This window comes from Megalops cyprinoides, chromosome 22 (genome assembly GCF_013368585.1).
Source record: "Megalops cyprinoides isolate fMegCyp1 chromosome 22, fMegCyp1.pri, whole genome shotgun sequence".
Classification (NCBI taxonomy): domain Eukaryota; kingdom Metazoa; phylum Chordata; class Actinopteri; order Elopiformes; family Megalopidae; genus Megalops; species Megalops cyprinoides.
The window spans coordinates 3,082,156-3,107,693 of NC_050604.1; the positions used below are offsets into that span (position 1 = coordinate 3,082,156).

The 25,538-nt window shown below is 44.5% G+C and overlaps 1 protein-coding gene across 2 annotated transcripts in view; it reads left to right on the top strand.

Moving 5' to 3' along the window:
• Nucleotides 1–25,538, top strand: part of atrn (attractin) — a 165,328-nt gene that overhangs the window by 106,903 nt on the left and 32,887 nt on the right. The window contains exons 25-26 of one of the 2 annotated variants that reach the window (XM_036516519.1): nucleotides 9,756–9,817; nucleotides 24,154–24,232. In XM_036516519.1, coding sequence (XP_036372412.1) covers nucleotides 9,756–9,817; nucleotides 24,154–24,232 — 141 coding nt within the window. The remainder of the gene's footprint in view (nucleotides 1–9,755; nucleotides 9,818–24,153; nucleotides 24,233–25,538) is intronic. The other variant, XM_036516520.1, reaches the window with a different exon arrangement.

The following is a 25,538-nucleotide window of genomic DNA, read 5'->3' on the forward strand; positions in this document are numbered from 1 at the left end:
GGTAAAGTGAGAGTGAGAGGAGGGTGAGGGAAAATGAGAGTGAAGGAGAGGGAGAGTGAGGGCAAGCAGCAGAGCGAGATGTATCGGGTGTGAGAGTGAAAGGGAAAGTGAGAGTGAGAAGAGGGTGAAGGGTAAAGACAGTCTCCTCTGCATGGCTTTACTCCACTCTCCTCCACTGTGAGCCTGTGCCAACAGCCCCTGTAATGGCCAGCAGCCCCCACCCCGAGCCACTGCGTGTGGCATAAGGGCAGCTGTGTCTGTGTGGCTGCATTAATGTTATTTATGTGCCGTGTGTGTGCGTGCGTATGTGTGTGTGTTCTGGCTGTGGGGCCCAGCTCTCACAGAGAGGGCAGCCTGTTCCCTGGCTGGCCCTCTGGAAGTGATTTGGCAGCGTTCACCGCTCTCCCGCCCGTCCACACGCTCTCAGACCCAGCGGCTCCAAGCCCCGCAGGCAGCGGGAGGGAAAGCATCGCGCAGCACGCACCCCTGCCCTTCTCATCCAGCCGCCCTTTAATTTCGGCATACCCCATTCCAGGTGTAAGCAGCGACTTCAACAAGGTAACTTTCGGGCTTGATCCCAGCTCTACTGCTGAGGGGGCGGGAAGTTTTAGAGGGAAGAGCACCAACTGTGGTGGAGTTAGTGGTGGTGGTGGTGGGGGGTATCAGAGTTTGGCGTGCGACGATGCTGGAGCTAGCCTCCAGTAAAGTCATTGCTCATTGAAATCCAGTAAACATAGGTGGCAGGCGAAAAACAGGATAAGCAAGTAGGAATGTTAAGTGGGAACACATGGCGAATGTGGAAGAGCTCTCCAGTGCTGCTGGTGGCCTGCCTCTCAACAGCTAGCGCTGCTGTCAGGTTCTTTCAGGCTTTTCTGCCTCTGAGCAGTGTGGATCACTGAGGACGCGCTGTTGTGCATCCCTGCCTGTGGATGTGCTTCTGCTCGGGGTCTCTGCCGTGACCCATGACCCACTTACTGTGGGCACGTACGTGTCACATCTTCCACCAGAGTCCCCCGCGTGGAGTTACATCCAGACAACCTTTTCTTGTTTTTTTCCTCATAACCGCAAGATTTGTTTTTCAGTGTTTTCAGTGCCCTTTTTTCATCTGGGTGGAATGGCTTGTTTCTCTCATTGCATGCAGGTAGCAGTTGCCTCAGGTCTTGTATGTGGCTGCAGGTGATTCAATTCCAGCAGCCATCTTAAAGGTGCTCTCTTTCTGTGAAAGGGACGGTGAAGTGCTGGCCATCAGCTGTGGGTGGCAGGTGTGTGATGCTCACCTTTCTCTGGAAGTGGCTGCTGGTGGTGTTTAGCCTGAGCGGGGCAAGCGGCATCTGGCTGTTAGCGGTATGGGTCCTGGCCCAGCTCTTTACAGAGGAAAACACACTCTGTTCCGAACAGTGCCAGATTCTGTGTAAACAGCTCTAACAATAATATCAGCCGTTTCCCGTTTCATGGACTGAGGCCAAGCTCTGAAAACAGGCTCTCTCTTAAAGAGGAGAGACTTTCCTCTGAATATTGTCATTAAGACTTAGAAGTGTGTGTGTGTGTAATGTCTGTGCATAATGTAAAACAATTTTGCAGTTTGCAGGCTGTGACAGTGGACACCATCAGCGAGCTAGTAGGAGTAATGTCTGCTTAAATGCATCAAACATTATCAGCTATTTCACAAACTGATGCTTTTTACACAGGATCATAACACAGTAAAGATAGCATGAGAAAATATAAGTCTGTCTCCTGGATTTACTTTGTAAAGGGACAGTTAAGATAGATCCATGGCAGCTGTCGCTGTAGATGGTTGTTTTATCTTGATAAATTTTGAATAATTTGCTTATACTGCCTTTCCTCTGGTCTCCTTTTACTTAAATATCACAGGGCACACTGCAGAAATCTATCTCAGCCATAAGAAGTTAAATGATAAATTGGGTTTGTTTAGAAGGGTTTGTGACATTAAAAATAAGTAGTTGTCAGGTGCTGCCTCCTTGTCTAAACTGGCCATGTGTGGGATTAATGCAGACTCCAGCTGCTGGCTGGTGGCTGACACCTGATGCAGAGTTAACTGAAAGCAGATTAATCTGCCCCACCCTGGGTAATCAGAATGTGCTGAATCTGGTTTTACTGTTTTTCTCAGCCCCCACATGTCAGGTTCCCACTGCCAGGATGGGCTGCCCTCTCTGTGTTAATCGCCTTTATTTCTTTTTATTTTCACATGACATGGACTGTGCTCTCTTAGCTCTCCCGCAGATGCAGGCGCTGCTCAGAGGGCATTTCTGTTACCCTTGCCTGTTTAGGGCAGGTCCTGTTCTGTGGGTTGCTGCTGCAGCACTGAGATGTTAGCGAAATTGTCAGCGGAACGGGGGAGCGTGAAGCGTGACGTGATTCTGATCTTCACTGCTGATGTTCATGAGGGTGATGTTCTCCAGCGATCACATGCATTCACTCATGTACATCTTAAAATGTGTTTTCTCTGCATGCCTTTAAGGTCTTTCATGGGTGGGTGGGTGTCACCAGGGTTGTCGGACCCCCGGTCCAATCTTTGAGTGTCTTAATGGGAATTGCCAGTGTGGAGCCTGGTCAAATCTTGGCACAGATCTACAAGAAGTCACACAGAAAGTGCAGGATCCCTTAGGCTACTTGTGATACATTGCAGGGGGTGTTTACGTGTCTTTGTTTGTATTACGGTACAGCACTAGCCACATTCAAAGCACCCCCAGCGAAATCCTAATGCCATGCTTTGGGCATGTGTGGAGGGCTCTCTGCATTGTGTGAGGCTGGCTCCTTTAATGCCTCTGCTTACTTTGGGAAGGAGTGGGAGAGAGAGGGAGGAGGGGAGAGAGAAGGAGAAAAAGAGAGAGTAGAGAGGGAAAGGGAGAGGGCAGGAGGGAGAAAAGGAGAAAGAAAGAGGGATAAAAAGAGAGAGAAGGGGAGGGAGAGAGGGAGAGTTGCTATTTCCTCATCCTTCAGTGATGAAAGCTTTGGGGTGAAGGAGTGAGAGAGTGAAAAAAGTGTCAGTTCGGCTTTTTTCTCTTCCTCGTTTTGTTATTGTGCTCCAGTCCCCCCTCTCCCCCGCCTGATTTCCTGTCCTCCCCTCCCTCTCTGCCTCCCTCCCTCCCTTTCTCTCTCTGGCCCTTCCAGAGCTCAGTCTGGAGGCTGTGTTGTCTGGTGTGTGTTGTGCTTGTTTGATTGGTCATGGTCTGTGTGTGACAGTCACCTGCCGGTGGCGTGCTGACCATGAACGCCGTGGCCGTCTTCACCTCCACTATCCTGCTGTGTGTGTTCTGCTTCTGCGCTGCCCTGGGTGTAAGTTCCTCTCAAAGTCGCTCCGAGCTCTTTGCTGCCACTGCTCTTGCACCGGGCTTACTCAGGCTGGGCTTTCTTACTCATACTGGCCTTACTCCAGAGTCTTTGCTGCAAGGCCACTCATGGCTTTCAGCACACAGCATGCAAGGCAAGGAGGAGACTGTATCACTGCGACACTTTTACAGATTGCCGAAAATGCGTGCGTGTGTATGAGTCTGTATATGGATATGTGTGTGTGTGTGTGTATGGATGCGCGTGTGTGTGCATGCATGTATGTTTGCGTGTGTGAGTGTGTATGGATGTGAGTGCGTGTGTGTGTGTTACTGGTCCTTTTCACATGTTTACTGGCAGATGCGTTTACCGGAGCAAAGGGCAGTAGAGCCTCATGCTGGACCCTCTCAGTTTATTTGTGATCTTTGGAAGGCGCGACTCTGGTCAATATTACTGAGCGTTACTCCTGTGCTGCCTTAGATTTCAGTGACTGATACCACCTGTTATCAGTGTCAGAGCAGAGACAGCTCAGCCACACACTGGCTCTGGAGGACAGTGGGTCTCAGTTACAGACATTGCATTAAAGACAGTTCATTTGCTATAACAAGGCAAGGTAATGTGTATTGCTTGTGTATATTTTTCTGCTGAAGTTCTGTAAGATATTTTGACAAAGACGTGCTACATTGCTTTACTCATGAATTTTCATGAAGAGGTAAGCGTAGCATCTAATTGGTGATTACAATCAGAGGTGACCAGAAGCGTGTCAGTGGTAATGAGCTTGTCTCCTGCTGTTGGATGGACAGATGTCTGTCTCTGTTTGGGCTTTAAGTACCTGGTACTTCTTAGTCCTACTATGAGCTGTAAAACCATAGTAAATAATATTAATAAATAGCCATGAATAAAGCTCAAGGATCCTTACTTAAAATACTGGTGAAATCTGTCACGCAGAGTTGGCCTGTTTGGAAAGAGGTGGAGGGTCTGATTTTCATGGTCGCCATGTGGTTGGCTGCATGTGATGTGTGTTGTGGGGAACTCTGTGAAAATGCAATGAAAGCAGCAGCCTGGCTGATGGGCAGGGCAGCATTGGAAAACTTGTAAAACCACTGTGATGTCTCAAAGCTGGGGTTACGAGTGTGTGATTCTTTTAGAAGCTGTGCCTGGTTGAATCATTCAAACTGGACTGGGAACTCGTGAAGCTGCGTTTTGGTGCGATGTAGCACTTTTTTCTCTGAACACGATCTCCTCTCATTTGTGTGGATACCCCGTGAGACCAGTGGATGGTACCTGAGGCAGTGTTACCTCGGGAAGTGCTGTGGCGATCCAGACCTGCGTGTAAGAGTGCAAGCAATATGCTCCACATATTAGAGCTGGCTAAGAATAAGGGTGGATACACATGCTTCCTACCCTCCAAGGACTATTTGTGTGTGCATGTATGTGTGTGTGTATGTGCTGCATGTGAAAAGTGGCACACACCTGTGCCATCACGTTTAACTAATCTGTTTTCCCAAACTCCTTTGTGACCATCCCTGTTCTAGTGGTCATTAAGACTGCAAGAGGCTGGTCTCTCTCTAGTGTGGACAGAGAATAAAACACACTGATATTGACAGGATCAACAATGGCATTCTCATTGAACCATGATTATTAAACTGTCATTTTATAAACAGTGTGGGTCACCCTGGTGTGTAAATCTGATGGCAGGCTCAGCATGCCAGTGGTCCATTACAAGCTTTTAAAGTGCTGACGTAATGTGCAGGCTCACAGCTCAATACAGTGGACTGCAGTGAGTCAAATTAACTCTTCAACCATTTCACCTCTGCTTGGAGTGATGTTTGTGTGGTAATTACATTGATTAGAAATGTGTGAATCTGTATTTGAAAAATTCATATGTCACTGGGTTGCATCCTCAAATCAACAACAGCTTCTCAGATAGCGTAACTGTTTCTAGGATTAATAACAGCAGTAAAAAATAAACTACATGATGGTCATATGCAGTATAACCTATGGCTACCTACAGTATGTAATATAGTAATGAATTGCATGGTGGTCATATGCAGTCACCCAGCAGCCTGTGGCCCTGGGAAGAACATCATATTGGGAATAAGTGCATGTGTGTTCAAAGGGTTGTTTTGGGTTTTTGGTGGAGGAGCACCCCTGCCCTCTGGCAATGGATTAGACATACTGCAAGCTTCTCTGAGGGGCACTGTGTCTTCACTGATTTGTTTGTCTTGCAGTCATGAGAGGAGAGGGCGCAAAACACATTAAAGGAAATTGCTTGCTTGAAGGTGCTACACAATGGGTGGACAGGCTGTCTTGAATATTTGTTTTTAGGATATTTAAGTGCTGATTTTGGGGAGGGGGGGGGGGGGGGGAGGGGGAGAGAGGGGGAGAGAGAGAGAGAGGCTGCGATGGTATGGTGGATCTAAACTAAATTGTGTGGATGACACTGGCTACATAGTATGGCTAACCTAGGTGTGATTGATCTGGACTCTCATTTGTGGTTGATCTTGATTGATATAGACCATGTGTGGTTGATGGAGTCCAACCTGTGTTAGAAACCTAGTTACTTTATGTGAAGCTGGCTGACTGCTCTGGAAGCACGGTTCTGAAATGTCAGGGTAACTTTCCACAGATGTTGTGCAACAGATGAGGCGACTGCACCACTTAAAGTCGCAGAGTTGTGGAGATTGCAGAGGTGATGCCACTAATGAGATAGCCTGTATGATTATCAGCTGAATAAATGCTGCTGTCCATTGCAGTAGTACAGGGAAATATATGAATTTCTTACTGCTTTTTTGCAAAAGCCTACTTTCTCTCATTTGTTGAGTTTTCAATATGGGTCTGGCTGAGTTCCCTCATTATTCCTGTTTAGACACAGTGCCAGAGCTGATGGATGGTAAACATAGCACAAGCACAATACATCTAATTTAATGGAGACAGGCTCATCTTCCCTGCTCTGACTGCAGGCTGTAGGAGGCACAGGCTCTACCAGGGGTGCTGTCATGTGTCCATGCGTTCCATCTTGTTTTAGGGCCCAACTGCAGAGCTTTTGATTCTTGGCACATTGAAGAGGGCATGGTGGTCTTTTTACATGTGTCCTGGATGAGAACCTAGTGATAGAAGAGCAAGGGGTGTCATGGGACCACAGAGAAGACCCCAAAATCACAGAGTATCATCAGAAATAGAGAATGACGCATTCAGATTGTGTGGTCATGACATGTATTGACAGTGTGCAGATATGACGCTGAGAGAGGTTCTGAGTGAATGTGATGTGCCTCAGAGCAGATAGAGCCTCAGCAACAACTAGCTGCGGAACATCGGAGTGGCAGAGACTCACTAAAGACATACTCCAGTGGTACTTTATTTCACCCTTTGAAATGGTAGCAGGAGGCTTAACAGAATTACCTACTGTATATCAATTTCACTGAACATTGAAGTTACATTATAAAAGCATAAAGGGAAGCATAGCCTGAGTATCCATTTGTTAAAAAAGTGCTAAACATGGGCACTTGGTATATTGGCAAGACCATTCATCAATAAGACCTCCCCCGATCTGTAGAGACTAGTACTTTTGAAGTTCCGCACTGGTTACTACACTGTGTGGGTGTGGGTGAAGCAGTCAAGAGAAAGGTAACCAAATGTACTCCAAACAGCATGTAGTAGTGTGCTTGAAAAAGCCAATGCACTGTTCTCTTTGTTACTACTTCTTATTCCATCTGATTTTGTGTACTCCTACACCTTTGAGGATACACTTGCGAAACTTGGCTAATACCTTCAGATAGTATGGTATTGCGTTGCTTGTGCATTTTGTATCAATATCTAAAATATTCTTTTGGACACTTCTGATTTTACATTTTCCCTTTGACTATCATGAATAGAATGTTCAGAATCTGATCGTTCTGTCATGTGCAGTTGAATTCACAGTAGGCATACTACAGTGGCCACAGACTGTTTAAACTAGCAGTGGCTAGCGAGTGAGTAGCTAGCTGGCTAAGTCACTAGCTAAATCTTTTTTTTTTTTTTTTCAGCTAATTAATAATGTGATGATATAGGTAGCCTATGAGTTGGCTAACTGTCTAGCATGCTAGTTAGCTAGCTACCAAGCTGGCAGGCTCAAAATGAGTTAACTTGTAGACCTATCCATGGAAAAGCATGTGCATGTCTGCATGAGATGGTCTCACATTGAAGTTGCACTCTAGCAATATAACCAAAGTTACTTACTACTAGCTACTACTATGCTAGGGGATTTCAAGCCAACTTAAAAGTCCCCAAACTTTCTTTTCTAGTTTTATACTGTAATTTCACTTTCACACTCTTTCTTGGATCCTGAAGTTGAAACCTTTCATTCCAAGTTAGGGAAGTTATTGCTTTAATTAATAAAGTAAGCTATCTCATGAACTGCTCAAGTGCACTTAGTTTCTTATGGTGGTCTGATTGTAAAATTTCTTATGATTAAGGTTATTGGAACATGCCAGCCTTTCCTTTCCATTAGTGTATATGCATGTACGGTCCTTGTCTGCATCATTATCATACTGAATATACCTTTCTGAGTGGAAGTTATTCTGTAGTGATTATTGGCTCTTTTTGAAGCAGGCACTAGATATTTCTGATAATAAGAGGATGCCACTACTTGGCTGAAATTCAGTGAAGGGGCCTATTTCCAGTCAGGCTGCGATTGATATCTATCGCAGTTGTGATTAAACTACATTGAAAATGAAGGTACTTTAGTAGTGCATCGGTGATACTTTAGTAGTGATTAGTGATATTATTGTAGCGCTAGCTTACACATTATAGGATATATTATGTATAAAATACATTGTTTTATATAGATGCGTGTATGAGAGGTATATGTGTACACACACACATCTACATATTAATACATCTATATATATTTATATGTGCCTAAAGTGGTATTTTGTACCAATAAATAGCATTTGCCACACAGCCCACCTTCTTCATTTGATTGGTTGGACAAGCACCTGACCGCCTCCTCCTGTCATTGGAATGTTCATGTCACAGTCTAGTCTTAGGTATACCTGTTTAATATTGTTCCTCATTCATTGCCCACACGCATCTGATGTTCAGCTTATCAGCATTTTGCTTTTGCTCTTGTATAACAAGCTTGGCGTTGTAGGGAATAATAACCAGGGGCAGGGATGTAATCGGAGTGGCCGAGGATGAGGCTGGACCAGTTTACACGAGGGATTACTGCAGAGTGTGCTGCAGCATGTGTATTTGGCCAGCAGGGGGCAGCTTCGTACCAGCACCAGTGCTGTCCACCTTTGACAGCCCCCTCATGGAATCCCAACACCATAAGACAGCCACGATTACATTGTCCACAGCTGATACACCATTTCATTGGGGCCCAACACCGCTACATGCACTCACCTTCATAGGTACGGGCCACCACCAGCTGCCATCCCTTTTCCTCTCCCTCTCTGTTTATCTTCCCTTTTAAATTAGGCAGCGTGAGCAGCGGTGTGGCTGTCTCAGCATGTCTGGGCTCATTAGGCTCTTTGATTGGACTCACTGCCCATTAGGGTGGATGGGCAGATAGACAGCAGTAGATGCACAGCAGTAGGTACTCATGTCCCAGGCAGGATGTTAAGGTCCTCCAGACATCAGAGGTCTCTCAGTTCAGAGGCAGAGGTCAGACCCAGTTCCAGAGTTTCACTAATAATTGGCATGTGGGACTCCACACAGCCATAGACAGAGTTAGTGACGTTAACAATGCCAGCATCTCTGTGGTAAATGCACATGCGAAGATGAAGCGTTGGTGAATACTTTTTAAATGAGGTGTGTAGTTACTGATTGCTGATGTAGGTAAGTGAACTCATTAAGGGTATGCTTTAATGAATTGCGTGTTCTCTGAATTGCGTCGTTATTCCTGTATGAGTGAAATGAGCTGAGGAGGTGAGTGGAAACCCTGCTCTGTTTAGTGATTTCAGTCGTTCTTGCCTACCTGTGGGAACTCATCCATCTCTTTTTTTGTGGAGATGATCAGAGTCTCTCCTCCCATTCCTGTTCTCCCTTCAAGCTCTTCTATCCCACTAAACCCCTGTCACCCAACAGTAGGTGCTTTCCTGCTATCCTGGGTTCCATCATTGGCATCATTATGGTTTTTTGCTTGTGTTGTACTCTGCCTCACTTGTAAGTCGCTTTGAATAAAAGCATGTGCCAAATGAATAAATGTAAGGCTCAGACAAAGCACACCCTGCGAAAAACATAACAAAACATGGCGCAGTGGTTGTGTTGCTGTTTTATTTTTTTCCATCTTGCTGCTTTTTATTAAATGAGATGACAAAGCCGTGTTTGTGAAGCTGCTGTATGTCACTGACCTGGCTGATCCCAAAAATCAGGTGGTCACTTGGTACTTTTGGTGTCACGCTCCTGCGATGGCGAGCATCAGAGTGGGTGAATAGTGCCACTGATCTGAGTCTCTAACAGTGTCCTCCTTCCTGTCTCCCCAGATCGCCTTCTCCCAGCACAGCAACTTCATGGACCTGGTGCAGTTCTTCGTCACCTTCTTCAGGTGAGTCCTTCTCATGATGCCACACCCCCATCTGGAGGTACCGTCAGCTCCGTGGCCCCTCAGAAACGCAGGTGGGATGTTGCCAAAACACTTTGACTCACTTTGCAGCCACATACTCTGACATTTCATGTGAGTCGTGTGGAGGTTGTCGTGCCTGCATGGTTGTTACTCAGGGCTAAACTGAGACAACCTGTCACAGCATATCTGCTGATGTGCTTTACAACACATGTGAAATGCTTACACCCAGTATGAAGGGTGAACCGATTACGAGTTGGCACATTGGCTCCAGAGGCAATTCCCACGCTCTTGTGAAAGATATATTTTTAGGCTTGCCAGGGATACTTAAAAAGTATTAAAATGTCAAAAGTCTTAAATGAAATGTTCCTATTTGTTAGGCTTGAAAATGTTGTAAATCCAGTCAAAGATGTATTAAATTTTGATCAAAAACTCACTCCAGATTTCGCAGAGGCTCCTGATGTGCCCTTTACTTTCACAGTGCCAGTTTCTTTCCTTTTTCTTGTGCATTTGCGTGTAAATAAGTTTAACGATAAACGGCTCAAAGATGAAAAACAGACATGGGTTAAGCTATTAGTGGTTAATGCTTCCGAGGCCTGCAGCTGCAGTTGCAGGAAAACATCCAGGCTTTCAGGCAGGATGGGTGTGAATGCTGCCTATTGGCGCGTGCAGTGTGAGTGACTACAGGACCAGCCGCTGCTCCAACACCTCACGCAGCACCTCGCTTCTCTAAGATGGCTGGTGTTCAGTCTGCAGCACGGTGCATGGACTACAGTTTTAATTTCTTCAGTTTCTATTGTAAGAATTCCAACTTGCCAAAAGCCTCAGTTTTGAAAGAGTTCTGAATTTGCCAAAGAGCAGATAATCTCACTGTAAAATAGCACTGGGGAGAGGAGCGCAGAGCAAATGCAGGCTTAATGCCACAGAGTCTGCCTTTAGACGTTAAGAGTCCCTCCTCATCAGATCACCCACAGGTCAGAACACAGTCCCTCCTCATCAGATCACCCACAGGTCAGAACACAGTAGTTCCTTGTAGTAGTCATTCCTCTGCCTACAGCCTACACTATTATTTTTATGATACTACCAAAGCTCAGTGAGAACCAGAGCTTTCTGTAGTTCATGCTACTGTAGCTTAGTTAAAGCCATGCTACCACAACCAGGGGTGTAGTGGTAAAAAAGTGGTGGGTAAATGATGAATTCTGTGATCAAGGTAAGGTGGACCACGACATACTGGTTAAAAAAAAAGGTTTTCAGAATATTTGTTTATTTATTTGTAGAATGTACATTTCGTGGAGAAAATGTGAAGTGGGCTAGCTGCTACATGGAGGTTATCGCCCAATGCTTGTGTCCCGAGTAATGCAGCTCTTGTATAACAATACAGGTTGTTATAGGCTACCATTAGGTGGTTCCTAGGGTGTTGTTGGGCATCACTGGGTGTTCCCTGGGGCCTTACTGTGTGGTTTCTACACAAAAGGTGAAGCTGGAATTCGTTGTTAAACAAGACTATGGAAGGAATAAACATAGTTGAAGTCTATGAAGTGTATTAATCACCACAAAGAAAGTATGAAACAATGAAAGGCTATGAAAGAAATATATATAGTTAGTCTATGAAGTGTAGCAATCACCACAAAGAGAGTATGAAACTATGAAAAGCCTGAAAGCAATAACTATAAAGTTTATAAAGTGTATTAATCACCACAAAGACAGTATGAAACTATAAAAGACAGTATGAAAACAAGAAAAATATAATATCTTTGAAGTGCACGAATCACCATAAAGAGAGTGTGAAAGTATGAAAGAGAGAAAAATATAACATCTGTGAAGTATATTAATCGCCATAAAGAGAGTAAGAAACTATGAAGCAGTCAAAGGACATCCCATAATAACTTGAAAACAACCCAGAGCAACCAGTAGTATACAATGTGAAATTACAAACTGCATCTAGAATGGAATTCTGAACATTCCGCAATGTATGTGTATGGAGAGCATGACTCTCAAACAAATTGCTGAAGCTTAAAGGCTATAAAATCACATCGCTTAGATATTTAAATGTGAGTGACAGTAGAAGAAGCTGAACATTTTGATGTAACATATGTCTATATAGTATAAAAACTGTAGGAGTAGCAGCAGTTTACATCAGCATCAAGGAGGAGGCTTGCTTTTTTCACGTTTACGAAATCGCCATATATCAATTTGTCAATGGCAGGAATCCAGACACGTAATGCTAGTCAACCTTAGATGGATAACTAGCTGGCCAGCAAGCCCCATTCTACGGCTATGTCGTGACCCCAGCTGCTGCAAGTGATGTTATTGGTCACAGATACCGTAAATACTGATAATGCAGTGCAATTTTGAATACTACTGCTTGTGCTGGTAACACAATAGGAAACTAACTGTAACGAATTTTAAAGTTGTGTATTTAGAGGTGAGTAAACGCTATTTAGAGGTGCGTAAATGCTATTTCAGAAATGTAGGAGGTGCATAAATGTCGTTTACGTGCGTATAGCCTCCATTACAGCCCTGACCACAACTCATTGTAGGGACAAGGTTATATGGAAAGCTCTGATCAAAGACAATTGAAGCATATATGATCTGTCTCTGTCTTAGGGTAGGCATACCACAGATGAAAAGCTCAACAACTCTTGTGTAAAAGACTTTTTTGTGTAAGATCATCTGCAGATATATCTTCTGCAACCTCAACTTGAGAGTTAATCATGCTTTAGACCCGTGCCTACCTCCTGGATGTGAAGTTAAACATATAGAGCATAGTGTCAGTTTCTGTGTGGGCCTCTCCTGTAACAGCTCCTTCCCACACACATGTTCTTAGCTCTAAGGAACATTCTGGTTGGTGGCAGGACGAATTGCTTGAGGCTCTCCTTTCAGGCACGGCTGGTGATGCTGATAAGCATCGCACAGCTCTTTAAATCTGCTTATCTGTGTATTACCCTTCTGTCCCTGGAACTCTGGCATCCATCTGACTTGCAGAGAGTTCTCCTCGTCATGCTTAAGACTCTGAGACAGTTAAATGCCCCAGTTACATAATTTAACAGGTTGGTACTGTGCGCTTATATTGGCAGTATTCGATTTTGACAGTTAGCACTAGTAGCTTCAATAAATCATTATGCATAACCAAATGGGCACAAGGAGTAGAGAACATGCTTCAGAACTCCTTCAGGTGATGCAGTTAGCAGAGAGGAACAAGGAGGTGTTAGGTTTGATGCTGGAAGCCAGGTGTTAGGATGGAACATGGATTGAACATTTTTGTTGAAGGTCAGGGCGTTTCTCGGAGGTATGGGTTATTTGAGTTGCTGAGACCCCCTCGCAGGAAGTGTGCTAGCCAGCTGTGATGGATTGTCCCACAGCCCTGTGTGCTCCAGAACTCTCCCCCAGGAAATGTACTGTTGTGTTATTGATCTGGGAGCACTGCAGCAGTGCACAGAGTCAGCCCCTCCCTTATTGCCTGTACCCAATCAGCTTTATCTCACCAATACTATGACCTCTGATCTGTGTAAGGGGCAAAAATACCAAAGTGTGCATTCAGGTAGCAGTACATGTACGCACCGCAGTACCCACAGTGCGCAACACACACACACACTCAACTACTTCCCAAGATGGTCATGAATACTGTTACATAGCTTACATACGAAAAGGTCTGCTTTTAATTGCACAGACATAATTTTCTATGTTTTCTCACTTCTGAGTCATCTGAGGTATTTCAGAACACTAACACCTCCCCCCTGTCTTGCACACAAGTCAGTTCTGCAATGTTTCAGACTGTTGACAGATTAGCATGCAGTATCTGAGGGAGTGGAGTTTGTCTGCGCCCAGCGGTTTTGCTGCTGGTGGAGTTAGTTAGTGTGCAGCGTCTGAGGGAGTGGAGTTTGTCTGCGTCGAGAGGTTGTACTGTTAGAGCAGATGTTATTTAGCAGAGGGTGATATTGACTGGGGCCCAGTAGCACAGTTCTGCTTTCCTCTTGTTTGTATTATATTAGCTGTAGCCTCAGAGGCGTATGCAGTGTAGTGATAGATTCCCTTTCTGTGCAGACAGAAGTGTCTGCAGATGCCTGCTCCTCACTATCACTGAGCTACAGTAACATTTTGTACAAGACGTTCACAATGCATTATGTCAGTACGTCAGTCACAGTACTGTCTTCTTTGTGAGGAATGTGACTTTGGCTTGAGCCAAAGGAAGTTGGACTGACCTCCAGATACACAGGTGATGGGTCTGAACCTACCTGCAGATACACAAGTGATTGGTTTGAACCTACCTCCAGATACACAAGTGATGGGTTTGAAACTACCTGCAGATACACAAGTGATGGGTGTGAAACTACCTGCAGATACACAAGTGATGGGTTTGAAACTACCTGCAGATACACAAGTGATGGATTTGAAACTACCTGCAGATATACAAGTGATAAGTATGAATCTACTTGCAGGTGCTTGGAATACTAGTTGGTTTTATTTATGTGATGCCACTCACAACATATCCTTTGTATACAGGATTCTCTGTGACATAGTGACCTGAGGATGAAACGTTGTTTTAATTGCACACCTGAAACCATTTAAGGCATCTAGATGTGTCACAACGTGTGCATATTGATCATGGCCAGGAATTAACTGATGAAATGGTCTTATTCTGGAGGGGAAAAGCTCCACCTCTTAAATCCAGAGAGCAGCCACCTCTGGCCCTTCCCAACGGCATTGATTGGCCTCTTGTTGAACAATGCTGTGTGCAGCTTTGCCACCTAAAAGTCCATCGATTGGGTGCAGCCAAGTGCTGTCTATAGTCTGAGATCAGAGTGGCCTGTGCCATTGGCTGATGTTTCACACGGTTGTTCAAGGACAAGGAAGTTCTTCTTTAGCAGTACCTTTGTAAGCCTTTGTTTTTGAAATAAAATGAAATGAATCCCAGTTAAATATTGTATGCATGCCAATGAGATTTGTCTTCATACTAAATAACAGAGCTACAATCACATCGCCTTGCTTTCGAAAATTGTGTGTGTGTCTGTGTGCTTATTTTGCATTGTCTTGAGACTTCTTTAAAATGCAGATGACGCTGTCAGGCTATATCCTTCTTTTGAATATTTTGGCATTTTTGATCGTGTAAAAGCCTGCAAATTGATTTTAAACAGTTGCACTTACTGTTGCTGAATGTGACGTGAGGTTGGCACAGCAGAGCTACAGCCTAGAGTTACACTGTACAGGGAGGGAGACTTTTTCTATTTGTACTGCAGGACCCTTTAGGGAGATGAAGTGTACCTCACCCCAGCTCATTCAGCTGCAACTGCCGAATCATTTAATGGAAAAAACTGCCATGCAGTTGAAAACGACTTTCCCCATTTTCACAGTCTTCAAGATTAATTCAAGTTTCATTTCAACAAAGTGACTTTTCCTGTTGAAATACCTTAGTGGTGTGGCCCAAAATCGAGGACACTTCTTGACACAGAGAAGAATCAAGAATATGAGCTCCTCTGACTGTGAGCAAGGCTGCTTTGTTGAGAACACAACAATGCTTGGACAAAATACTGCTCATTTCTGCTGTGTTTTTGTGTTGATTTCTTTGTCCCCACGGGTGATGTAATGAGGAACTGCTGTTTATGAAAAATCAAAAAACAGAAAATGAAGGGATAGTAAACCAATCAAAATCTGTCTCCAAAGCTACAAGGCTGTTGCTATGGCTTTTGGGCTAGGTCTTCTTGATTTTAGTGGCCTGCTGAAGAGAATGGAGTATTGTGCACTGCTGTTTGGCTTTGGTGGAGAGAGCTGATACACAAGACCCAGAGAGAAAATAAAGAAGAAAGTAACATGGATGAGTAGTTTACTGAATAATATACTGGATAATCAGTCTCTATTTGTGAACCTTTTATAACTGTATATTTCCTATCTTCATGCCATGTTCTGCACTGTGCCTAGGAGCGGCTGCAACATGTAATAGCTGACAGCTGATACGCAATATGAGCTTTTTATTCTTTTTTTACCTCGTTACTTTTGCATACTTTTGCATTATCTGTCCTGGTGTTCTATGATTTTTTTGGTCACACATTTACAGTAACATGAGCTGTTTCCATTCACCTGTTTCATGCTGTTCATCACTGATGCTGGCAGGGAGTCACGTGATGTAGGTCAAGGGTTAAAGGGCAAAGTCTTTGCTCTGCAGCTGATTAGCAGTGACTGTTGATGGTGGGTGAGATACACCATGGAATGTGTTTCTGCCTGGGTTTTCAAGGCTCATCAGAGAGGCTGAGCACTCTAAGTGTTACATGTATGAAGACATTAGTCATGTAGCATTCACTCTCTTATCACTGGGTTTGTGTACGTGTAAATTATCTGGGCTGTGATTTGTATCTCATAAATATCAAGGTGGGACTTCTCAAGCACTTTTGATTGTGGCACTAAAATATTGCTAAATGACATTATCATTGTATTTGTGACATCGTAATCATAAACTATCCAGACGTTGATCTTTTAGCCTCAGGCCTGTATTAGCTTCAGCTTCTTGTACCACATATCAATTGATTTCTGTCTTCTACATGTGCTAGTACACAGAAATTTTTGTCTACTACTTTTTCATGTCAGCGTATTGTGAACTGGGTGAGAGCCAACACCAGCTTATCTCTTCTGCTTGTTTGCTCTTATAACACTTTTTGTTACATCAGTCCTGTTCTCTCTGACAAGGTTTTAGTTAGCAATTAAGGGATCGCATCAGATGTTGTGCAAATGGCCTTCAAGGCATAACACTTCCAGTGCCGGTCTTTCCCCAGCCCTGCGCTCAGGGGCGCCTATGTTCTGCTGGTCTAACAGGTTCACCCTGGGGTTTTCCATATCCCTCATTAATCATAAAAACCTGAATGTGCTGAAGGTTTGAGCAGTTCTGACCTGCTAATCCGGCAGCAAGGGGGAAACGGATTAAACAGAAGCCAGGAGTTCCTATGAGTGCCCACCACTCATGCTCTGACAAATGGTGGCAGTTCTTCTGACACCATTATCTGGGGGTTCAGCTCCACGTGGAGGAAAGCCTTGCACATGGTCCTAGCCCTCGGGGACCCCAGTGTCACTCAGAGAGCTGCTGGCTCCAGTCTCTTTTTCCCATTGTACTCTTCTCCCACTACTCACTCTAATGTAATACGTGCACATGGTGGATACTATTGAGAGAATAACAAACCCACCAAACCATTGTTTTTTGAGCCATGTCTGAATCAGTGAATGATTACTGGCAGTTGCAGGGAAAACTTGTTGTGTTACTGTGCTGTTAACTTGTGAAATCTCCCAGCAACCCCTGTGTCCACTGCCGGACTGTATCCGGCACAGCATCCCATACACAGCCACACAGACCCTGTGCATGGGGGTGCCGGCTTTAACGCATCATTTCCTGTGTTTGCTTGCATGGGCAAAGGATTGAGGGTGGAGGAGAGACTCCCTGCTGCCAGTGTGAAATGCCCTCTCCATGTGAAACATTTACAGTCATTCAGACCAAAGAAATTACAGGGGAAACCTGAAAGGCTACTGGTTAAAAACAGGCATTGTAAGACAAGGCCTCCTACTGTTACTGAAGCAGTGTGGTGTAGAAATAAGGAGCAGGGCTGTTTCCTCAGCAAACATCCACCTATAAAGGTATAACATGAAAAATTAGAAAAAGCTATATGAGTAGGTCTGGTTAAGAGTGTCTGCAGAGCAGATGTAGTGTATTATTTATTGTAACTTCCTTCAACAAGGTTGTCATGGTAAGATATACTCTTGTGTTCCTGCACCTGTTATATGGTATCATATCTGCTGTATGGAAGACATATGTAATCAAACAGCAAGCTAGAAGTAAGTGGCAACATAAGCCTTCAATTGATAGATAGTGCTTAAAGAGATCATAAGGAAATCCTAATCTTGTGTTGAAGAAGTGCAAAGAATTGTAACAGCTATATCAGCTTACATTAAAATTAGCATACATTTAAAATCAGTGAGGCAAAGGAGTTTATGGGGAATGCACAACTGAAACTGTTAAACATTAAATATTAAAAAACAAAAAAAGAGAACGTGCTTTGCTTTCCTTAGTATTTGCTTGGACCCCAAACAGCTCTTACCCACACACCCACTCTCATACTAGCTAATTATCGTGTGGACCACTTATCAGATCTGCAGCCCCCCTGTAGCACTCTCACACTGACAAACTCACAAACTCACAAAAAGCTGTTTCCAGCTGACATCTTATGACAGCTCAGATTTGGGTAGTCACAACTGAACTGAGGATATATACAAATAGATATTTAGACCATACATCTGTTCATTTCATTAACAGAGTGATACAGTAATTCTGGCCCCAGTTCAAATGACCCCCTCAGTTACTTTCATTCATTAACCAGCCAAAGACATTCCATGACTGGCTGTTTTTCTCCCCCAGGTTTAAAAAACTAACCAAATAAGAACCGTTCTGTTCATATCACTAGACTTTTATGGGCCCCTGTGGTTTCCCATAGGCCATGTAAATCACATGTTGATCAGATTGTTAACAGATTTAAAAGCACATCAGTTTTTATACAATAGGTCAGGAATGAGATTGTTGAAAGGCTGTTGTCTTGAATAAGAAGAACTCTTGGAACTTACACTATTATTCACCAAATACCTATTGTGACACGCATAACTTCATAGTCTTCTGAGGGCCCTTACATTATGCTGAGACTATCAGTGATATGTTCCGTTTAAAAGGATGTGTCTATTTAGCAGTGTAACCTGATGGCATTTCTAAAGCTGGTTAATGCTCTCTCAGCTGAGATCCACCTCTTATGCATCCTCTGCTTGCGCTTCCATCACTGTGTGTTAGCCCAGTTCCTTCGTTTGTGAAGCATATCCTCATCACTTCCACTCAGTACCATATAATTAGCAGTCAGTGGTCCTGTAGCTTCAACAAATAGCAGTGCAGCAGATGCAAGGAAGATACGTGCACAAGAGGAAATGCACTCAGTGCCGTATATGTTAACAAATTATGTGCCTGTCCATGCATACCAGACCTTGAGCCTGTGTGTGAGCAAGAGGGATTTTAGGTATAATACCTCGCTCTCATTAGCCTCGTTTGGTGGTACCTGGCCTGCGCTGCACTGGTTTTGCTTGGGCTCGTACAGAAAGGTGACTTCAATATCTGGTGAGCTGTGCTGTGTATTGCTTGACTACCTGACCTGATGAATACGCCCACAGCAAGCAGAGCTGAGCAGAATCAATAGCTCTGCACTGCAGTCTGGCCCTTTTGCTCTCTGGTCGCGGCAGGCTAAGACACTTGTGCTTCGTCTGTGAAGCTCACCCTAGCAGAGTGTGTGAATGCCTTCTCTCTTCCCCATAATGAGGGAGGTAAGCTTGGCTCAGGTTCCTCAAGTCATGTGAATCACCTCTAAAGCTGCACAGAGTTCCCCATAGGAAAGGCAAGGCTTGAGAGGGACAGCCCATCAACACAGCCAGCTTCCAGAATGGGTCTAGCTCTACAGTTTAGAGGTATGAGAATATCCAGCATTTCATGCATGCAGTAACACAATGCCTCAGGGTAGCCCTCAGGCTACTGAAGGCTCTCATTGTGTTTTCTTGCTCTTCTTACCTGCTCACATTGTGACCTGTCAGACGTGTGGCATTGTTAGCCAGATTCTACTGGGCAACCACAGTTTCTCAGGGGCTGCCTGCATGAGGAGCCCTGGTGGATCTTCATTTCCTGGTGAAGGGAATGGTACCCAGAATCCACTGCGGTTGAAAATTCAGTCTGTACTACATATTAGTTGCAGATGCCGTGGTAGAGATGCTGAGGTAGAGTCTTCACATTTCATATTGTGTACAGGGTCCCCTGGCAGCTGGGCCCGGCCCTCACCCAAGCTTTCCACTCTGACTGTGGGTGAAATGGCAGAGCCGCCCTGAAGCTATATGAGTCTGCGGAACTGTCAGTGCTACAGGAGCCATGCTTAATGGAGGACAGTGCACAGATAGGCTTTTTAGACAGCAGCGGCCCACCATGGAATTGAAGTGGTAACCTCTGGTTCACAAGCCTTCTCCTTACCGCACCAGACTGTGGATACACCATAGGTGTCATATGAAGGTCAAGTCTGGAAGTCTCCAGACTTGGATAGCCTCTTCTCAGTGACATGTATCAGTGTCAGCATTTCAGTGGGGTACATACGTGGATCTGCTTGGTTCAGTTCACGGCTAACAGACATCCATCCTGGCTCTACTTGTTTCAGTTAACTGTGGACAAACCTTTATTCCGGCTCCTTGGTGTACTCCAGGGGAACATCTGTTGTCTCCTCCACCTGTCACGTTTACTTAATTAGCCCCTTAGGCTGTGCCCCTAATATGGAAGGGCCTCTTCATTTTTCATTTTTCGTCTGTAGATTGATTCACTTGTCAGGCAATTCATTTTATTCCCTCTTGTTTTTTGATGCGATGTGCACATTTGTAAGAAGAGAGGTCAATCTGTTTTCTGAAATCCTTAAACAACACCATTGTTCAGTGAAGAATAAGTGTGCTCGGAGAGTTTGGATTGGGTGGGTTTGTATTTTTACAACTGCCCTGGCTAAGATTTTCTTTGCTTTGTTATCTGCCTGACTTAATTTTACTTCTTGTGCTTTAAGTAATTCTGAACCAGAAAATACAAAAAAAGAGACTCGATTGCAAGTGGCAGTATAGTGTAGAGCCCCAAACAAAAGCTTTCCCTCACCTTTTAACAAAAAGCAGTTCTAAAAATTGGCAGGAGAAAATTGGTGTGTTAGTCAGTAATTGAGGCGTGTTTTGTCCCATCTGATGTCATGGTTTTAAGCACAGCGATTTTAGCTGACTTAGAAGTTCTTAGAGTTCAGACACGGCTACGATCCCGAATTGGAGGTGGCAGTACCGGGCAAAACTCAATGCCGTGATCCCTGGCTGTTGGTTGACTGAGCTTCCCCTCATCCTCGCTACTATCATGATGATAGTGTCTAGCTCCCATGCCTGCTGGTGCTGGAACACGGCCTATTAGTCAAAGCATGCAGGACCTCATCGTCGCTATCACTTTGGGATCCAGATTTAAAGGTCTAGCGTATAGCGGCTGCCGGGAGACCTACGCTACCACAACACTCTTCTAGTTGCGTTATGTATGTTTAGGTCCTTTGGAGCTTTTCCTGCAGATCACTGATCTGCTGGTTAAACTCAGTCGTTTGTTTTAACCAACTCTTCTTCTCAAATGCGAACACATCTATTTGGAGACGTAACTTCTGCATCTCATCAGAGCAGATTTTTGCTATCTCCTGCATACTATTTAGAGTTGTTTCGTTCTCTTCTATGGTACGCAGGTCGTTGCACCGGAGAAGATAGGCTACAGCCGGGGGTAGCTTGCTATACTTCTTTTTATGTTCCTTCTTACAACCTATGGTATTGTACCACTGAAGGATGTCATTGCTGTTAGAGGTAAGGTCGAGTCCCTTACTACGTATCCATACGAGGGTTTGTTTGACGCTGAGTCCCCACTGTTAAGAGTCCATTAACAGGCCCTGCAGTACACTCAAACTGTCTTGTTCCTGGTCTCCCATGTTGCGTCCCTTGAGGGAGATGTAAACTCTTGTTTTGAGTTTTTACGGTCCTCAAACTATCCTGGGTATGGCGACCCGTTCTACACTATGTGATTATATGTGTAGCGTGCTTTTCTGTCCCTGGGATGTCTTCTAGGAAAGACACGAAAGGGCTTACCTCAGCAGAGACCAGGTCCACAGAGTCGCAAACAACATTCCCGAGCTGGACCGAGCTGTAGGTGACTACAATCTCGTCGGGGTCACCAACTGTAGAGCTGCCTGTAGAGTTCTCACTCGACCACACCAACAACGGAAGTGCTCGAGTGGTGAAGGATGGTGTGCCGTCTTACCTTTGGCAGTTCGGGAACAATACATCTGACTCCAATTTTGTAATTGTTAACGTATTTTAATTTAGTAATCAGATTACTCAAATGCCTCTCTGCTAATTGTTAAGTCAGAATGCTTATATATGCAACCGAGGGACTGTAACCTCTGGTCTCGTGTATTGTTGCTCCATACGGGTTGCAGTCTCTCATAGAGATGCATACATACCTGTGGCTTGAGCTTGACTGAAAATGGCACTAGTTGTATAGACGAGGGACTACGGAGTGTATCAATAGCATAATGATTCTATAAGCGTGTAATTAGCAGTTATCTTACTGTACAGTGATCAGCTGCAGCAAGTAAGATGGACAATGAGCATTGAGTTATGATAAATGAATTTATTGTTACAATGTATTGTTATCCACAATAATGACAAGTAGGCAGTGTGATGGAAAAAACAGTACAACGGAGAGGCAAAGAATAATGCATGGGCTATACGCAAAAGTGCACAGGAGGTCGTGCTAACGAGTCTCCCTGAGCTTTACCAGTTTCCCCCCTATATACCTGAACATAGAATGTGGTATCTGGACTTTGGTGCTGTGACCAAACATGATAAGCTCTGAAACAACAATGTAGTCACGATTCAGCAATTATAAATACTGCAAGTCTTGCGATAATCAGAGGGGTTTGAAGGGGTGCTAGCACGTGAGGAATGCAGAGATAAGTGCATTCCTCTCTGTCCACTTGTGTGTGTGAAATTAGCTTTCAAATGAAACCAAATATGATTATGTTGCACATGAGAATGACCATTTTCCATACTTTTGACAAGAGATGAACAGAGTCCTGAGTGTGGCTGTGCTCTAGGTTGCCTGGCAGCAGACAGAGTTCAGAGTGCAGGATGCAGCTGCCCTTAGCATGACCTGCTGACCAGAGATTAATGGCAAGGGTTGGACTGCAGCCACCCCCCGGTTGAGTTGCTTAATAGTCACGTTTGGTGGGTGTTGCAAGGCAACTGAAGTATCCAGATAACTATTGCACCCTCCTGACCTGTAAATTTCCCTGCAGCAGTTTCAGATAAATGGAAATCATCCCTTTTAGGGAACTTAATTGCAGTGCATTCTGGATTGCTCTGTCTTCATGACAGTACTTTTTCGACCATGTGTTGTCTTCTCACCATATAAGAACACCTTGACACAGATTTTTAAATGTTTTGTGATCACAGGCTCATGATACCTCATTAATACTTTAACCTAACCCAAACTTTGACCTGGTTCTGTGGAGATATGTTCTTGCTGTAAATAGGGTACTTGTTTAAGTAATGTGCTCCCAGTAAGGGGTTCTTAAAGTATCACAGAATTTTACTGAAGGCTGTCTGTGGAGCATTTGAATAAAGTTGGCAAGCTGGTGGTTTAGTGCACTGTAGCCTCATTCATCACAGGCTGAGAGGAGACATTTAAGTTTCATATTAAGGAAATTTCCCTTCCTCCCCATTCCCAGCATACTGCAGCAGAGGAGACTCGTAGCGCTGCAAGTTAGAATAGTTTCACTCTGTTTCTGAACCCTGACGTGATGTCCACTCTACGCAGTGTGAACACAGTGGCCGGGCCACTCCCTCTAGACGTGTCATCTGCCTCCATTTCCTTTGCCATTATAGGTCAGCAAGGCTGCAGCTGTGGTATTTTGCATGAGGCGGTGACATGCAGCAGGGCGGTGGCCTATGGTGGACACACGTCTGCCACTTTTTACTGCTCTCACAGAGTGACTTGGGCTGTGTGCGAGTAATTCTCTGGAAATCGAGGTGGGAATGCTAATTGTAGAGCCCCAGAACAGCTCGTATTTCCCATGTTCCTTTGCAGTTAAACACTACGGATCATGCATGATTTGAATACCAATCTAAGGACTTCAGTGAGGTTAATCAGATCTAAGGAGGAAGGACTGCTGACCGAAACTAGCCCTTGGCACCTTATGCAACTACAGAAGGCCTTTCTTTCAGGATGTGCAAATTCAGTTGCATTTTAGATAACCCTCAGTTAAATCAAAATGTAGCTGAAGGTTCACAGTTCAGGTGAGTAAGGTTTGTGTAAATAAACACTGAGTCCCTCCCCAGGTTCATAGCACCTTAATCTGGGCTGGATGAATGTTCTCCCTCTCTCTGTCTCCCCCCTTCTCTTTTTCTCTTTTTGAGTCCATCTCTCCCTATTTTTCATTTAGAGAGTTATTAATGCATGGAATATCTTACCATGATTCATAATGAAAGCAGAGACCCTGAGAGGGTTTAAGACCAAGCTGAACACAGGGCTCTTACACTCTAAGATGCAGGCAGAATGACAAGCCCAGCTGGGCTGAATGGCCTGTTCTCATCATTAAATGTCTCTTCTTATTTGGCTGCTCCTGGTGCTGTAGGTGTGGGTGTAGGCTGTCCCAGTCTCAGTGCATCCTGTGTCTGCTCCTGCCGGCCCATAATGACCCTCTCTCTTCCTCTCTCTCCAGCTGCTTCCTGTCTCTGCTGCTGGTGGCCGCTGTGGTGTGGAAGATTAAACAGAGCTGCTGGGCCTCGCGCCGCAGAGAGGTGAGTTACTCACTCACCTACACCTACTCTCACCTACACCCGCATACTGACACCCTCTCTTTCAGTGGCTAAGAGGCGATAAAACTCACAGAGTTTCCATTGACTCTCTTATTCTGACAGCATTCCCTTGTTCTAATGGAAGCATACAGTCTGATGTCTCTCGAGGTGTTTTCGTGGTAGTGATCAGAAAAGCTGCCTTGTGTTCTCTCAGCCATGGTGACTCTGCAGGGTTCAGGTCTGAGCTGTGGCCTGTGAAAGGTACACAGTTGATGTCACTTGATGCCCAATAACCTTCCAGGTGAAAGCAGAACCACAGATGGAGAGAAGGAAAGAATGAAGGGTTAAAAGGACGTGTACCACAAGGTGTGTCATTGCTCACCAATGGAACAGCTCCAGCTGGTGAGGTCACAGATGGTGCCATGGAAACCACATAGTGGCAGCAAGGTTCTGTGTCATTAAATGCAGTGATAAAATAACACGCATGGAGGGGGTTTAACCTAGTTTCCTGTATATATAGTTATTTCACAGCGCCACTCCTAACTTTTTTCAGTTAACATAAACTTCTTTTGGCAGTGAGGGGTGTGGGTTAATGGGAAAAAATGGATACTCACATACAGTTCAAAATATCCTTTTATGGAGGAACTGGTTAGTGTTTACTTAAGTCTCTAAGTCTCACCAGCTCTGCCCAAATTTCTAAATGACTCATCATTAATATGAAGCCTGCTCAATGTGTTTGAACTCAAAGACAATGGTATGATAAAGTATTGAGAACTATTGATTTGTCAGGAAAACTCTAAGGCATCCATTTCATGTAGTGCAAGTATCAGGGTATGATTCATAGATAACTTGAGTTGCCTGGAAGGACATACAGGATGGATGAGGCATGTTTCGCAGACTTCTCACCCCTAAGCCTTTGCATGCAGGCTGTCGGCATGGGAGTGCTAGACTCATATGTTTGAGCCCCGATCTTGGGATGAATCCTGCATCGAACTACTGTAGCATGGGACAGGGGGTTCATCACATTCAGAGAGTTACGCTTTGAAGTGTTTGTTCTGGCTGAACAGAATGTTGCACAGGCTTGTGTCTGATAACAGAGCCAAGTTAAAGCAGGCACGTGTAATACTGCAGACGTATTAAAAAGACCCTGGAGAGGCTGTTCTCTGAAGGAGGAAGCTCCAGGGGAAGGGGTTGCATAAACCAAGCATGCGCTAGCCTTTAAAGGCCTTGCTGTGTGTGGTTGACACAACCAAGAAAATCTCTTCTGTTAGGTTTTACTTTTTAAAGTGTCTTTATTTCATAGAATGTT